The sequence below is a fragment of the Sitophilus oryzae genome, unplaced genomic scaffold (assembly GCF_002938485.1).
Source record: "Sitophilus oryzae breed Bouriz unplaced genomic scaffold, Soryzae_2.0 scaffold_476_pilon_pilon, whole genome shotgun sequence".
Taxonomy (NCBI): Eukaryota; Metazoa; Arthropoda; class Insecta; order Coleoptera; family Curculionidae; genus Sitophilus; species Sitophilus oryzae.
In genome coordinates this window covers 1,268,219-1,283,076 of record NW_022147058.1, presented here as the reverse complement: position 1 = coordinate 1,283,076, position 14,858 = coordinate 1,268,219, and the positions used below count along the sequence as shown (strand labels likewise).

The 14,858-nt window shown below is 44.8% G+C and overlaps 2 protein-coding genes across 2 annotated transcripts; one reads left to right on the top strand and one right to left on the bottom strand.

The window, feature by feature from the left end:
* The first annotated feature begins 2,308 nt into the window (after nucleotides 1-2,308).
* LOC115886249 (histone H1B-like) lies at nucleotides 2,309-2,995 on the top strand. The gene has a single exon (XM_030905335.1). It carries the CDS (start codon nucleotides 2,309-2,311, stop codon nucleotides 2,993-2,995), a length of 687 nt encoding a protein of 228 aa, XP_030761195.1.
* A 1,032-nt stretch (nucleotides 2,996-4,027) lies between these two features.
* Nucleotides 4,028-8,782, bottom strand: LOC115886230 (histone H2A). The gene is made up of 2 exons (XM_030905318.1): nucleotides 8,679-8,782; nucleotides 4,028-4,433 (listed from the first exon to the last, which is right to left on the bottom strand). The coding sequence occupies exon 2, from the start codon at nucleotides 4,389-4,391 to the stop codon at nucleotides 4,056-4,058; it is 336 nt and encodes a 111-aa protein (XP_030761178.1). The 5' UTR covers nucleotides 4,392-4,433; nucleotides 8,679-8,782; the 3' UTR covers nucleotides 4,028-4,055.
* Between the last annotated feature and the right edge of the window lie 6,076 nt (nucleotides 8,783-14,858).

Genomic DNA, 14,858 nt, shown 5'->3' with positions numbered 1-14,858 from the left:
CTGTTGTACTTCACGTTCCCAGTTACGTATTGCTCCAACCCAGTTGTGAAAAGCGTTTGAATGCTATATTGAAGAAGAAGTATGTAAGTGTATGTGTTAAACCTGGTGAGTATGGATTTCTAACCTATATCTTTTTGCTTTAATACTCTTAAATTAATTTTCATTCCCTCAATCGTTATGTTTTGCATTATATTATGTACACATTTTTTAAATTTTTCTGTGCCTACATTTCTTCCAAGTTCGATATAAGTTGTTAAATTTGTCTGTTTTTTAGTAACCTCTAAACTTTGTTTTAGCGTTATCAAAGCCCTTGGGTACGTTATGTTTTGCATTATGTACATATTTATATTTTTTTCTGTTTGTTTGTTTTGGAGCTTGCGCGACAAAGGACAGTGCCACACCCCAGCGCGCTTACGATAACAACCGATGTTTGTCGAAGTCAACTTTGTTTACCTAAACTTTTTTCTTTTGTTTTTTTTATAGGAAATTGCATCTAATTACTTTATGCTAATAGCGCTTATTAGTTAATTTTGATAAATTGTTAATATTTTAGGTACTTACCTTGCGCCGTCGTGCTGCTGCTGCTGCTGCTGCCGGTGGTGCTGCTGCTGCTGATGCTGCGCCCCTATAGCTAGTTTGTGGTAAGTAAATAATATTTTTAATCTACGCTATTATTTTAATGCGCTAATATATTTTTTTATTCTTCTAGTCTTGACAAAATGGCGAATGTATATATTTTTTTGTTAAATCTTGTTAAAATGGTGAATGTATATATTTTTAATTTTTGATAAATGGCGATTTTTTAGTAAATTATTAATGACAAAATGGTGAATGCGCTAATAAAAATTTAATTTAATTAACCTATATGTTGGGGGGCCCCCCCGGGGCGCAGGGCTAGGTGTATGGCATATGGTGAATGGCGCTCGTATATGGTATTTGACTTGTGTACGAACGTCGTTCATTACGTGATCTATACCTTTGAGACAGCTTTAATTTGGGGCCCTCATATAGACATACCTACAATTAATTTTAAATACGTTTGTGGTCGTGTTGATTAAGGCGTTAGCTTGGCGATCGACAGGTCCGTGGTTCAAACCCTACACCGAACTTTTTATTAAAAATAAATTATATCTGTATATCTATGACGTCAGACGTATGACGTCATGCATCCCAAATTACAGTTACCATCATTATAACGCTTGAGCTACCCGATAGGTGGCGCGCGGTAGTTCCGGAGGTAGACGTTAGATGGCGTTCGGCGTCTACGTACAGTGTTGCCGGATGCATAGCAAAATGCGACGTTGCCAAATCTAAAAATCAGAAGATTTAGGGAAATTACATATAACCCATGTTATAAGATTACATGGGGTGGGGCGCTATGGACGGGAAAATTTCCCTAAATTTAGGGAAAAACTGGGGGTTGACCTTGGTCTTCCTTGAAAGATCTTCTTCTATATAATAGAAGACGCGCTTTTAGAACGCTTATTCCTGAATAGAAAAGTACCATTCTATATGGGTTTCAGCACGTAGATACGGTTAATTTTTAAGGCAGATTTCTCAAGCGTACGAAACATTTTAGACATACTCTGGCTACGTTCGGCATATAAATCAATTTCCCTAAATATGATGGACCTTTTTATCTTGTCCACTGTTTTATTTTCCTTAACTTTTAAACGCCAGACTCATTCTCCACTTTTTAAACCGAAATGTTAGATTTCCAGTTAACGTGAGCATTCGTTTTGGGCTCAAAGAGAAACGGCGCGAGACCGGCATAATATTTTTTTTTCGATAGCGATTCGAAACGACGAAGTAATTCGTTAATCTTACAGAGGATACATTGAAGTACTTGTAGTTAAAACGATTGTCACGGAATCGTTGCCAAGCAAATGATATATGCGAATGAAATAAAAATTTTAACTTGAAATGCGAACGGCGTCCTGTTTGAGACGATTTTTAAGCGACAAATCCTAGAATAACAGGCCAAAATTCGTATTCCCTACAAAATTTGCAGTCCCGTTAAAGCGACAGTTCGATCGTAGTCTCGACCGAGTATTTATTGTAATATAAAAACAATTAGAAAAAATATAGCTCCCAGTGCGCTAAAGGTACGAGCGAAGCCGGAATACGGAGCATCGTCGTGGCCGCACCGTTCAGTCCTCCCTCCGCCCGTTTTGATACGACCACCGGAATATTTGTCAGACGGGCAATTGGTAGCGACCAGTGAATACGTTAACGTACGCGCTCTATCTCTCGATATTATTTTAGCGAATTTTTAATTGTCGTTGTTAGTGATAATAATCTATCAGTTATGGCAGATGCAGAAGTTAGTGGACAGGCCACGTCGCCCTCGAATCAACCTAGCGCAGGAGCCGGAAGTACATCGGCCTCCTCATTGAAAAAGGAAAAATCTTCGAAAGCTAAGAATCCCAGGTCAAAACCTACCCATCCCCCGACATCGGAGATGGTAACCAACGCTATTAAAGGATTGAAAGAGAGAGGATGTTCTTCTTTACAAGCCATCAAGAAGTACATAGCTGCTAATTATAAAGTGGACGCGGAAAAGGTAGCACCGTTTATTAAAAAGTATTTGAAATCGGCAGTAATATCCGGAACCTTAGTCCAGACAAAAGGTAAAGGTGCGTCCGGTTCTTTCAAACTGGCAGCTTCAAGTTCGTCGGCCCAATCTAAACAATCATCGAGCGGCGGAGCTACATCGTCAGCCGCAGGAGATAGAAAGAAGGGTGTCGGAGCTAAAGCCAAGAAAGGCGCCGCAAAGAAATCAGCAGCTACCGAAAAGAAGGCGCCGAAAAAAGCTACCGGATCTCCAAAGGCTAAAAAAGCGGCAGCCGTTTCGTCGGAGAAAAAAGTAGCCGGAAAGAAAGCAGCCGAAAAGAAGAAAGCCGCCTCTGGTGGAGCAGCGACTGCCGCCTCTGCTAAACCCAAATCTCCCTCTAAGGCGAAAAAGTCCAACAAAACTGGACCGACAAAAACCTAAGGCCCCAAAACCAAAAACAGCAAAACATCTACCGCAGCAGCTTCCGCCGGCTCCAAAGCCAAAAAAGCTGCCTCTCCCAAGAAGAAGAAGTAATTTTTACGGCAGGTACGAACAATATATTTGCCATAAGGACAATGACAACATCAGATCTTATACCTAGACGACGTACGAGATAAAACAATAGAAAATATATTTCTTAATTGAAATAATTTTCAAAAATCGATTCTTTTCAGAACCACAAATTTCTTAATTAAAAAAAAGAAAAAACTTGCTTACTTATGGTAATAATTATAATCCGTCCCACCCCCTTACCCTTCAAATATAACGGTCTCAAAGTAAAAAAAATAACCTTATTATTATCTATAATCATTTTACTATCCTTAATACTAAGATATTATTTAAATTCGAAAATATACTGCTTTACATCGATATAAAAACAAGCCGGCCCTCACCAATCTACTCTATATAAATAAAATTCTAAGTAAATCGAAAACCAAACTTTGTCTTCTTTACAGGCTCATAAATTAAATATCTGTGAAAAAAAACCTAAATAAACGATTTCTTGACAATACATTACTTTTGATATATATATATATATATATATATATATATATATATATATATATATATATATATATATATATATATATATATATATATATATATATATATATGCTTAAGTCGAGCTTTTGTTGTTGCTAACAAATTTACAAAGGTAAAAAAAAATAAATTGACGTTACGTTGGTAATCAAAACGGCTTGGCATTCCCTTTTTGTCAATGTCGATTTATATTTATTGTCATACCGTGAGTTTTATACCTAACGCCCTATGATAGATCCAAACATGATATTAACTTACTAACTCGAGTGCAAGATATTAACGCAGCTTTACCACATCTTTATAAAATAAAATTGGTTAAAAACATTAAAAATTTCTTTCTTTCGAAAATATAGTTGTTGGTCCTGAAAAGGACCGATTTTAGGTTGCGATCTGCTAGGTAAGGAACCGTCAAGATTGTTTATTTGGTTTTGCTGTCGGTTTTCTATGGCAACAGAACGGCTTAAATATTAGGCAAAACACCGCCTTGAGCTATGGTCACACCAGATAACAATTTGTTTAATTCTTCGTCGTTTCTGATGGCTAGTTGAAGATGACGAGGGATAATTCTGGTCTTCTTGTTATCTCTGGCGGCATTACCTGCCAATTCCAAAACTTCGGCAGCCAAATATTCCATAACAGCAGCCAGGTAAACCGGAGCTCCGGCTCCTACACGCTCTGCATAGTTGCCTTTACGCAACAATCTGTGAATACGACCGACGGGAAATTGTAATCCTGCACGATTGGAACGAGACTTTGCCTTTCCCTTCACTTTTCCACCTTTACCACGGCCAGACATTTTTGGTTAATAAAATATGTGTAAAGAAACTTGGAGGAAAACCTGAGTAACGTACTTTTTTTTTTTTTTTTTGGTGAGGGGTGGTTGAAAAAATCTTTATAGACGAATAGTGATCACTTCCATGACCATCTCGAGAGAGAGATGATCATAGAAATAACCCTAGACAGTGTGGGACTCGTGTTGATACCCACTAAAAAAGTCCACCTCCGAGGAATCAGCCGCCGAAGATGGTCAGCTATTATTCCTGCTAATATGTGGGGAAGAAGGGGGGGTGTGGGGTAATGGGAGGACTATATTATGAGAAGGGGGGGGACAAAATTAATTGTCTAGAACAATGGTTTTAAGATGGGAGTATTTGAAGTTTCTATAGTCCTCGGGATTGTAATCAAAGATTTTTAGGGTACTATTGGGGATAGTACCGATTTTCTCGTAGAACTTCAAGGCACGATCCCGAAGGTATTTGGGGATGGGGTCGATGCGTAGGTCAGTACGTATGTCGGAGTTTCGTATATACCAGGGAGCTCTGGTGATATAGCGGAGGATTTTGTTCTCACAGACTTGGAGTCTGTGGATTTGGCTGTCGGAAGCTCTACACCATACTGGGGCTGCATAGAGGAGCTGGGGGCGAATGACTGTTCTGAACAGTAGGACTTTATTTGAGAGGGAGAGGGTGCTCTTTTTGCTGAGGAGGCCATGAAGGCTAGCATAAGTGGCACGGGCACCAGATATTTTCTTGTCGATATGAGGGATCCAGGATAGCCGTCGGTCTAGTGTGACTCCAAGATACTTGGCGGTTTCCCCCCAAGGGATCTCTTCGTCATCTATGACTAGCGGAGGAGGTAGTGGGAGCCTCATTCGTCCGGAGACGAACAAGGTTTGGGTTTTCGCTGCATTGATTTTGATCTTCCAATGGGAAAACCAATCAAGCAGCTGGGCGATGTGGGGTTGGAGCCTGCTCATAATTCCATTGCTCGAGGCAGTGGAGTAGAGACAGGTGTCGTCTGCGAATAACGCAAGACGAGTCTCCAGGGATTTAGGGATATCGGAAGTGAAGGTATTATAGAGTGTGGGCGACAGGAAGAGCCCTGCGGTACCCCCGCCTCTATAGCACGAGGAGTGGAAAGGGAGTCTCCGATGCGGACCCGGAATCTCCTATCGACAAGAAAGGATTTAATGATGAGGGTGATCTGTTGGGGAAAGTGGAGAACGTGGTGAAGTTTGTACACAAGGCCTTCGTGCCAAACCTTGTCAAAGGCCTTCTCGATGTCAAACATGACAAGACCAGTGCCCCGCTTGGCGTTTAGACCCTGCGTGACATGTTCCACCACGCGTGCGACTTGCTGTTCGCAGGAGAGGGATTGGCTAAATCCGAACTGCTCCTGGGGGATGATCTCGGCACTAGCCAAGAAGTCGTTTATTCTGGAGAGAATAACTTTCTCAGCCAGTTTCGAGAGGGAGGAGAGGAGGCTGATGGGACGCCAGTTTTCTGGGAACGTGAGGTTCTTATTTGGCTTTGGGATTAGAATAATTATGGCTAGTTTCCAAACGTTCGGAAAATATCTAAGGGACATTATCAGATTAATGACGGTGGTAAATTGGGTTATAAGAACCTCAGGGAGGTGTTTCAGTGCGATGTTGTTTACTTGGTCGTGACCTGGGGCTTTTCTGCTGCGCAGTGTGGAGATGATGGACGAAATTTCTTTAGGAGTTGCTGGGGGGATAGGGGCCTGGAGAGGGGGAATGGGAGCTACGAAGTTTTCGTAGAAATCTTCTACGACTTCATCGAAGTCGATGTCGTCGTCTGGGTTTCGGTTTGGACGGAATTGGTGTTCTAACGAGTCGGCAAAGGCCTCTGCCTTCGCTTCGTCGGAATAGACTACTCCGTTTAGGCCGTGAATTGGGGGGACGTAGCGTGAGTTTGTGTTTCTCATTCGCTTTTGAACCTTCCAAAGCGACTTTTTATCGTCCTCCAGCGTAGATAGGAAGCTCTCCCACCTTTCATCTCTGAAAAGTTTGAGCTCTTTCCTAATCTCGCGTACCAGACTGTTAATCTGTCGCTTTAGATTGGGGTCGAGACGGGCACGATACTGGCGTTTGAGCCAGTTTTTCTCGCGGATAAGGGCTCGGATATGTGGGGGGGCAGAAAGGGGTTGTTTGGGTTATTCGGCACTGTTGAAGTGCTATGTTCTATGGCTTGGGTTATGGCTGAAGTGAAGGTAGAGACCGCCGCCTCGAGCGAGGCGGCGTCCGCGATGCGCGGTAGGGTGGGCGGGTGTTCTTGGAGTGTTTTGGTAAATTTTTTCCAGTTGGTGGTTTTTCGTGTTTTATGGGTGGAGATCGTGTGGGTATTAGTGACAGTAAAGAACACCGGGGAATGATCAGAACTAAGCTCATCATGCACTGAAACTGACATGTGGGACGTTATGTTTTGGGAAAGTCCGAAGTCTATAGTCGATGGTAGGCCGTGCGAGGGGAAACATGTCGGGTCACTTGGAAAGTGTCCCTGAATGGGGAGGTCGTTGAGAAGTTCGGCTACTGCCGTTCCTCGGGGGTTTCCTTGCCGGGATCCCCAACGCCGGTGTCTGGCGTTAAAGTCCCCAGCAAGTAGGATTGGGAAGTTGGTAGAGGAGAGAAGCATTTCGAGATCGTGTCTTGTGTCCTCGCGAGAGGTCTGGTTGGGGATGTAGATGGATGCCACAACGACGGGGCTGTTGGATGTTTGTATTTGGACTATTGTTGCTTCGATGGAACGGAGCAGGGGTGTTGGAAGGGGAGTGTGGCGATGTGAGTTTTTGACGAGTATGGCGGTGCCTCCGCCACGTCGGTCAGGGCGGTCGTTGCGGTAGACTAGGTGGTTGGGAAATTTGAAAGAAGTGTGAGGGCGAAGGTAAGTCTCTTGGATTAGTATTAAGTCGGGACTGGATTGAGTGATGAAGTCGAGAAGTTCGAGCCGTTTGGGAAAAACGGAATTTGCATTCCAAGAGACTATGAGGAGGCCTTTGGCATGAGTGGAAGTCATTGCTTAGGCTGGGGGTTTAGGGGGGAAGCGAGCATGCCGGAAAGCATGTTCGCAACTGCGGCTTGGACTTGAGCTTGGATTTGCTCGAGTAAAAGCCGCTGGAATGCGGGGCCGAAGAGGTTTTGAGCTGAGATTTGCTCAGCTAGAAGTTTTTGGAAATCTGGACTAGGGGGAAGGGGGGGTGGAGGTCCAGACTGCGGGGTTGTGCTACCTTTAGCTACACTTGCATAGGAAAAGGATTGGGTGGTTGAACTGGAGCCAGAGGGTTTTCTAGTGTCATTTGGTCGGTCCTCATTAGAGGAGGGTCGATTTTCCGGGTTGTTGGGTTTTTTTGGGCATAGGATGTGGTTTGCGGGGTGTGGACCGCCACAGTTCGTGCAAAGTGCGGCAGTGTCCAATGTTTTTTCACAGGATTTGGTGCTGTGGTGTCCGTCACACTTAACACAGCGGGGTGGACAGAAACAGTTCGTGGCAGAGTGCCCGAAGAGTTGACAATTGTGGCATTGGCGAGTGCCATTACCACGATTTTGGGGTTGGATTGTGACCCTGAGTTGGGCCACAGTTTGGACTTGGAAGATATGAGTCTGGCTACGCGGGATACGAATTTTAACTACGGGAAGGGGCTTACCTTTACGGGTAAGTCGATGGATTTCTTTGACTTCGAACCCTTGCGAGGTCAAGTCATCGATGATCATCTCATTTTCGATGTCAGTTTCGAGGTTTTTGATAACAATATTTAAGTCCCTTTCTTCAGGGAGAAAGAAGGAATAATAGCTTATCTTCTGACTCTTAAAATAAGCTGTTATTAGCCTGTGATCGGCGATACTCGCGGGGTTAATTTGTATACCGTGTTGCACGGTTTTGGAGCTTTTAATGACAATTTTTTGCTCCTTTAGTCTGCGAGTTATACTCGACCATAGTCGAGTATCTCTCAAAACTATCGGAGTGGGCTTGGCGGATATTTGTTTGGTGGGTTTTTCTTGCTGCGTTTGAGGAGCAGCAGAGGGAGTAATTTCAGCAGGAACCTGGCTAGCAGGGCTGCTGGGGCGAATTTTAGGATCTTCACAGAGGTACCTGAGGAAGATGGACCTGTGGAAGATGGGCCTGGAGTGGGGGGAAATTTTCACGTTGGGGGCAAGCAGCCCTCGCTGCTATTTTCTTGTTGTTTTGGGTTGGTGAGAGGGAGTCGTCAGAATTACTCTGACGTGCCCTCTTCTTCCTAAGGACCTTCCTCTTTGGGCTAGAATCCTCTGGCTTTTCAGATGAACCTGAGTAACGTACGTCGTCACGTCGTTGACTATACTGATGCGGCCGCTACAGCGCAGTCGATTTAAATAGCCGGCGTGAGCGACCAATGAGATATCAGAACCGCAACAGAGCGGCGGGAGAGCGGAGCCTAAGATCTTCAAACGCTCCGTTTAAAAACTGAATTTTTCGCTCTTCCGTCGTCAGGTCATTGAGTTGAGTACCGCGCTTCGTTCAGTGAACATCGCAGCCCTCACAGTAAATTCGCGCTCGGTTTGTACCGCGCCGGCAGTGTAGTGTATTAGTGTAGTGATTTATCCCCAGGAAAAATTTTCAGGTAAGTGAATATTTTATATTATTATTGTTCTGTCGTCGAATAACCTCTCCACATCCCTGGACATCGTCCGGGGACCCCCAAAAATGAACCCTAGTGGTTCAGTAAATTCCACCCAATCTCCCATAAACGACATTCCAATGGAATCAGACGATTCCTCAATTACTTCTTACGTATCAGATTCGAGTGACACGCGCTCTCCCGTCCTCCCAGAAAAACTAGACGAGTATGAGGCTCAATTCTTCGATCTCATGATCCAAATAAATAACCTCCGTGAACTTCTCGAGTCAAACGGCCGTAAACTCCCCAAAATTCCAAAAACTTCATCTGAAAAGCCAGAGGATTCTAGCCCAAAGAGGAAGGTCCTTAGAAAGAAGAGGGCACGTCAGAGTAATTCTGACGACTCCCTCTCATCAATCAAAAACAATAAGAAAATAGCAGCGAGGGCTGCTTCCCCAAAACATGATAATTTCCCCCCACTCCCCACTCCAGGCCCATCTTCCTCAGGTCCATCTTCTTCTGGTACCTCTGTGGAAGATCCAGCAAATCGTCCCAGCAGCCCTGCTAGACAGGTTCCTGCTGAAATTACTCCCTCTGCTGCTCCTCAAACGCAGCAAGAAAAACCCACCAAACAAATATCCGCCAAGCCCACTCCGATAGTTTTGAGAGATACTCGACTATGGTCGAGTATAACTCGCAGACTACAGGAGCAAAAAATCGCCATTAAAAGCTCCAAAACCGTGCAACACGGTATACAAATTAGCCCCGCCACTATTGCCGATCACAGGCTAATAACAGCTTATTTCAAGAGTCAGAAGATAAGCTATTATTCCTTCTTTCTCCCTGAAGAAAGGGACTTAAATATTGTTATCAAAAACCTCGAAACTGACATCCAAAATGAGATGATCATCGATTACTTGACCTCGCAAGGGTTCGAAGTCAAAGAAATTCATCGACTTACCCGTAAAGGTAAGCCCCTTCCCGTAGTTAAAATTCGTATCCCGCGTAGCCAGACTCATATCTTCCAAGTCCGAACTGTGGCCCAACTCAGGGTCACAATCCAACCCCAAAATCGTGGTAATGGCACTCGCCAATGCCACAATTGTCAACTTTTCGGGCACTCTGCCACGAACTGTTTCTGTCCACCCCGCTGTGTTAAGTGTGACGGACACCACAGCACCAAATCCTGCGAAAAAGTTCTCAACGACCTCCCCATTCAGGGCCACTTTCCAAGTGACCCGACATGTTTCCCTTCGCACGGCCTACCATCGACCATAGACTTTGGACTTTCCCAAAACATAACGTCCCACATGTCAGTTTCAGTGCATGATGAGCTTAGTTCTGACCATTCTTCGGTGTTCTTTACTATCACTAATACCCACACGATCTCCACCCATAAAACACGAAAAACCACCAACTGGCAAAAATTTGCCAAAACTCTCCAAGAACACCCGCCCACCCTACCGCGCATCGCGGACGCCGCCTCGCTCGAGGCGGCGGTCTCCACCTTCACTTCAGCCATAACCCAAGCCATAGAACATAGCACTTCAACAGTGCCAAAGAACCCAAACAACCCCTTTCTAGCCCCCCCACATATCCGAGCCCTTATCCGCGAGAAAAACAGTATCGTGCCCTTCTCGACCCCAATCTAAAGCGACAGATTAACAGTCTGGTACGCGAGATTAGAAAAGAGCTCAAACTTTTCAGAGATGAAAGGTGGGAGAGCTTCCTTTCTACGCTTGAAGACGATAAAAAGTCGCTTTGGAAGGTTCAAAAGCGAATGAGAAACACAAACTCACGCTACGTCCCCCCAATTCACGGCCTGAACGGAGTGGTCTATTCCGACGAAGCGAAGGCAGAGGCCTTTGCCGACTCGTTAGAACACCAATTCCGTCCAAACCGAAACCCAGACGACGACATCGACTTCGATGAAGTCGTAGAAGATTTCTACGAAAACTTCGTAGCTCCCATTCCCCCTCTCCAGGCCCCTATCCCCCCAGCAACTCCTAAAGAAATTTCGTCCATCATCTCCACACTGCGCAGCAGAAAAGCCCCAGGTCACGACCAAGTAAACAACATCGCACTGAAACACCTCCCTGAGGTTCTTATAACCCAATTTACCACCGTCATTAATCTGATAATGTCCCTTAGATATTTTCCGAACGTTTGGAAACTAGCCATAATTATTCTAATCCCAAAGCCAAATAAGAACCTCACGTTCCCAGAAAACTGGCGTCCCATCAGCCTCCTCTCCTCCCTCTCGAAACTGGCTGAGAAAGTTATTCTCTCCAGAATAAACGACTTCTTGGCTAGTGCCGAGATCATCCCCCAGGAGCAGTTCGGATTTAGCCAATCCCTCTCCTGCGAACAGCAAGTCGCACGCGTGGTGGAACATGTCACGCAGGGTCTAAACGCCAAGCGGGGCACTGGTCTTGTCATGTTTGACATCGAGAAGGCCTTTGACAAGGTTTGGCACGAAGGCCTTGTGTACAAACTTCACCACGTTCTCCACTTTCCCCAACAGATCACCCTCATCATTAAATCCTTTCTTGTCGATAGGAGATTCCGGGTCCGCATCGGAGACTCCCTTTCCACTCCTCGTGCTATAGAGGCGGGGGTACCGCAGGGCTCTGTCCTGTCGCCCACACTCTATAATACCTTCACTTCCGATATCCCTAAATCCCTGGAGACTCGTCTTGCGTTATTCGCAGACGACACCTGTCTCTACTCCACTGCCTCGAGCAATGGAATTATGAGCAGGCTCCAACCCCACATCGCCCAGCTGCTTGATTGGTTTTCCCATTGGAAGATCAAAATCAATGCAGCGAAAACCCAAACCTTGTTCGTCTCCGGACGAATGAGGCTCCCACTACCTCCTCCGCTAGTCATAGATGACGAAGAGATCCCTTGGGGGGAAACCGCCAAGTATCTTGGAGTCACACTAGACCGACGGCTATCCTGGATCCCTCATATCGACAAGAAAATATCTGGTGCCCGTGCCACTTATGCTAGCCTTCATGGCCTCCTCAGCAAAAAGAGCACCCTCTCCCTCTCAAATAAAGTCCTACTGTTCAGAACAGTCATTCGCCCCCAGCTCCTCTATGCAGCCCCAGTATGGTGTAGAGCTTCCGACAGCCAAATCCACAGACTCCAAGTCTGTGAGAACAAAATCCTCCGCTATATCACCAGAGCTCCCTGGTATATACGAAACTCCGACATACGTACTGACCTACGCATCGACCCCATCCCCAAATACCTTCGAGATCGTGCCTTGAAGTTCTACGAGAAAATCGGTACTATCCCCAATAGTACCCTAAAAATCTTCGATTACAATCCCGAGGACTATAGAAACTTCAAATACTCCCATCTTAAAACCATTCTTCTAGACAATTAATTTTGTCCCCCCCCCCTTCTCGACCACCGACTGGCCGAACGGAAAAAGTTTACCTACGTCTACAATGTGGTCGTAGCTTCAGAATAAAAGTTTAGGTACTCGTACAATTTTTTGACAGGACGGTCGACTCGCTGAACGGAAAAAGTTTACCTACTTCAACAACGTGATCGTAACATAGAAATAAATTATTTTTTAGTTAGTCGTACAATTTTTTGAAACGACCATCGACTGGCCGAACGGAAAAAGTTTACCTACTTCAACAACGTGATCGTAACATAGAAATAAATTAGTTTTTAGCTACTCGTACAATTTTTTGAAACGACCATCGACTGGCCGAACGGAAAAAGTTTACCTACTTCTACAATGTGGTCGTAGCTTCGGAATAAAAGTTTAGGTACTCGTACAATTTTTTGACAGGACGGTCGACTCGCTGAACGGAAAAAGTTTACCTACTTCTACAATGTGGTCGTAGCTTCGGAACAAAAGTTTAGGTACTCGTACAATTTTTTCACAGGACGGTCGACTCGCTGAACGGAAAAAGTTTACCTACTTCGACAACGTGATCGTAACATAGAAATAAATTAGTTTTTAGCTACTCGTACAATTTTTTGAAACGACCATCGACTGGCCGAACGGAAAAAGTTTACCTACTTTAACAACGTGATCGTAACATAGAAATAAATTATTTTTTAGCTACTCGTACAATTTTTTGAAACGACCATCGACTGGCCGAACGGAAAAAGTTTACCTACTTCTACAATGTGGTCGTAGCTTCGGAATAAAAGTTTAGGTACTCGTACAATTTTTTGACAGGACGGTCGACTCGCTGAACGGAAAAAGTTTACCTACTTCAACAACGTGATCGTAACATAGAAATAAATTAGTTTTTAGCTACTCGTACAATTTTTTGAAACGACCATCGAATTAATCACGCACGATTATATATAATACGGTATGCGTCGAGGAACGAATAAATTTCTTTGGCGGATACTGTGCGCGAGAGACCTACCTGCGAACGACGAGTGCGATTTATTCGCATCGAACGTTAGCAAGGCTCGGTCCACTCGAGCGAGAACAGTTCCCTGGTTGATCCTGCCAGTAGTCATATGCTTGTCTCAAAGATTAAACCATGCATGTCTCAGTACAAGCCAAATTAAGGTGAAACCGCGAAAGGCTCATTAAATCAGTTATGGTTCCTTAGATCGTACCCACAATTACTTGGATAACTGTGGTTATTCTAGAGCTAATACATGCAAATAGAGCTCCGACCGGAGACGGAAGGAGTGCTTTTATTAGGTTGAAACCAATCGGTGACGGGTTCGCGCTCGTCATCGTACAACTTGGTGACTCTGAATAACTTTACGCTGATCGCACGGTCTCGCACCGGCGACGCATCTTTCAAATGTCTGCCTTATCAACTGTCGATGGTAAGTTCTGCGCCTACCACGGTCGTAACGGATAACGGGGAATCAGGGTTCGATTCCGGAGAGGGAGCCTGAGAAACGGCTACCACATCCAAGGAAGGCAGCAGGCGCGCAAATTACCCACTCCCGGCACGGGGAGGTAGTGACGAAAAATAACGATACGGGACTCATCCGAGGCCCCGTAATCGGAATGAGTACACTCTAAACCCTTTAACGAGGATCAAGTTAGAGGTTCGAAGGCGATCAGATACCGCCCTAGTCTACCATAAACGGTGCCAGCTAGTCTATCATAAACGGTGCCAGCTAGCGATCCCAAAACTTCTTCCAAATCGGTTCTGTCATATATGGTCGTACGCAGTACGACCCCAGGAATCCGAAAAAAATATTAAAAAAATTCCAGGTGCCCCCCGAAGGGGGGCACCCCCCTAAAAGTAGGGGAAGGAGGGGCAGTAGGGGAAGGCGCGTAGCGCCATTCGAAAGAGGGGGTCGAATTATGTCGGACTAGGATTTTTTCAAATTTTTTCTAGCCCCCTGCGAAGCAGGGGGCCGCCTTAAAAAAGCCCCAAAAAGTGGGCGTGGCCTCTACCATAAACGAAGCCAGGTAGCGATAGAAAATTTTTTGAAAATTGCAGCAATCGAATTTTTGAGTAGTCCGTTGGAGTCCTGAAGCCCTGGGGAGTCCGGGAAAAATAATGAAAAAATTCCCCCCCTCCCCCCTCGGGGGGCAGGGTGCTCAAAAACGTTGAAAGGAGTCCCGAAATCGAAATCTAAGGCCAGGATCGGACTGGGTGCGTGGTTTTATGCCCTACTTGAAGCATTAGGATTTAGTCTTGAAGCAATGGGCGTGGCAATTGAAACAAATATAAAAAGTATTCGGAAATGAAAAAAAAACAAAATGCTACCGTATTCAGGAGCTCGTGAGGATTCCGAGAAAAATAATGAAATAATTCCCCTGCCGTCCTTTTTTGGGGGGACATTTTAAATCTTATTTTCGCAATTTTTGATCAAAATATGAATACGTGCATTACACTCCTTGGGGTAACCCCACCGC

Coding starts and splice junctions, on each gene's coding strand:
- LOC115886230 (XM_030905318.1), bottom strand. CDS start 4,391: ATGTCTGGCCGTGGTAAAGGTGGAAAAGTGAAGGGAAAGGCAAAGTCT.
- LOC115886249 (XM_030905335.1), top strand. CDS start 2,309: ATGGCAGATGCAGAAGTTAGTGGACAGGCCACGTCGCCCTCGAATCAA.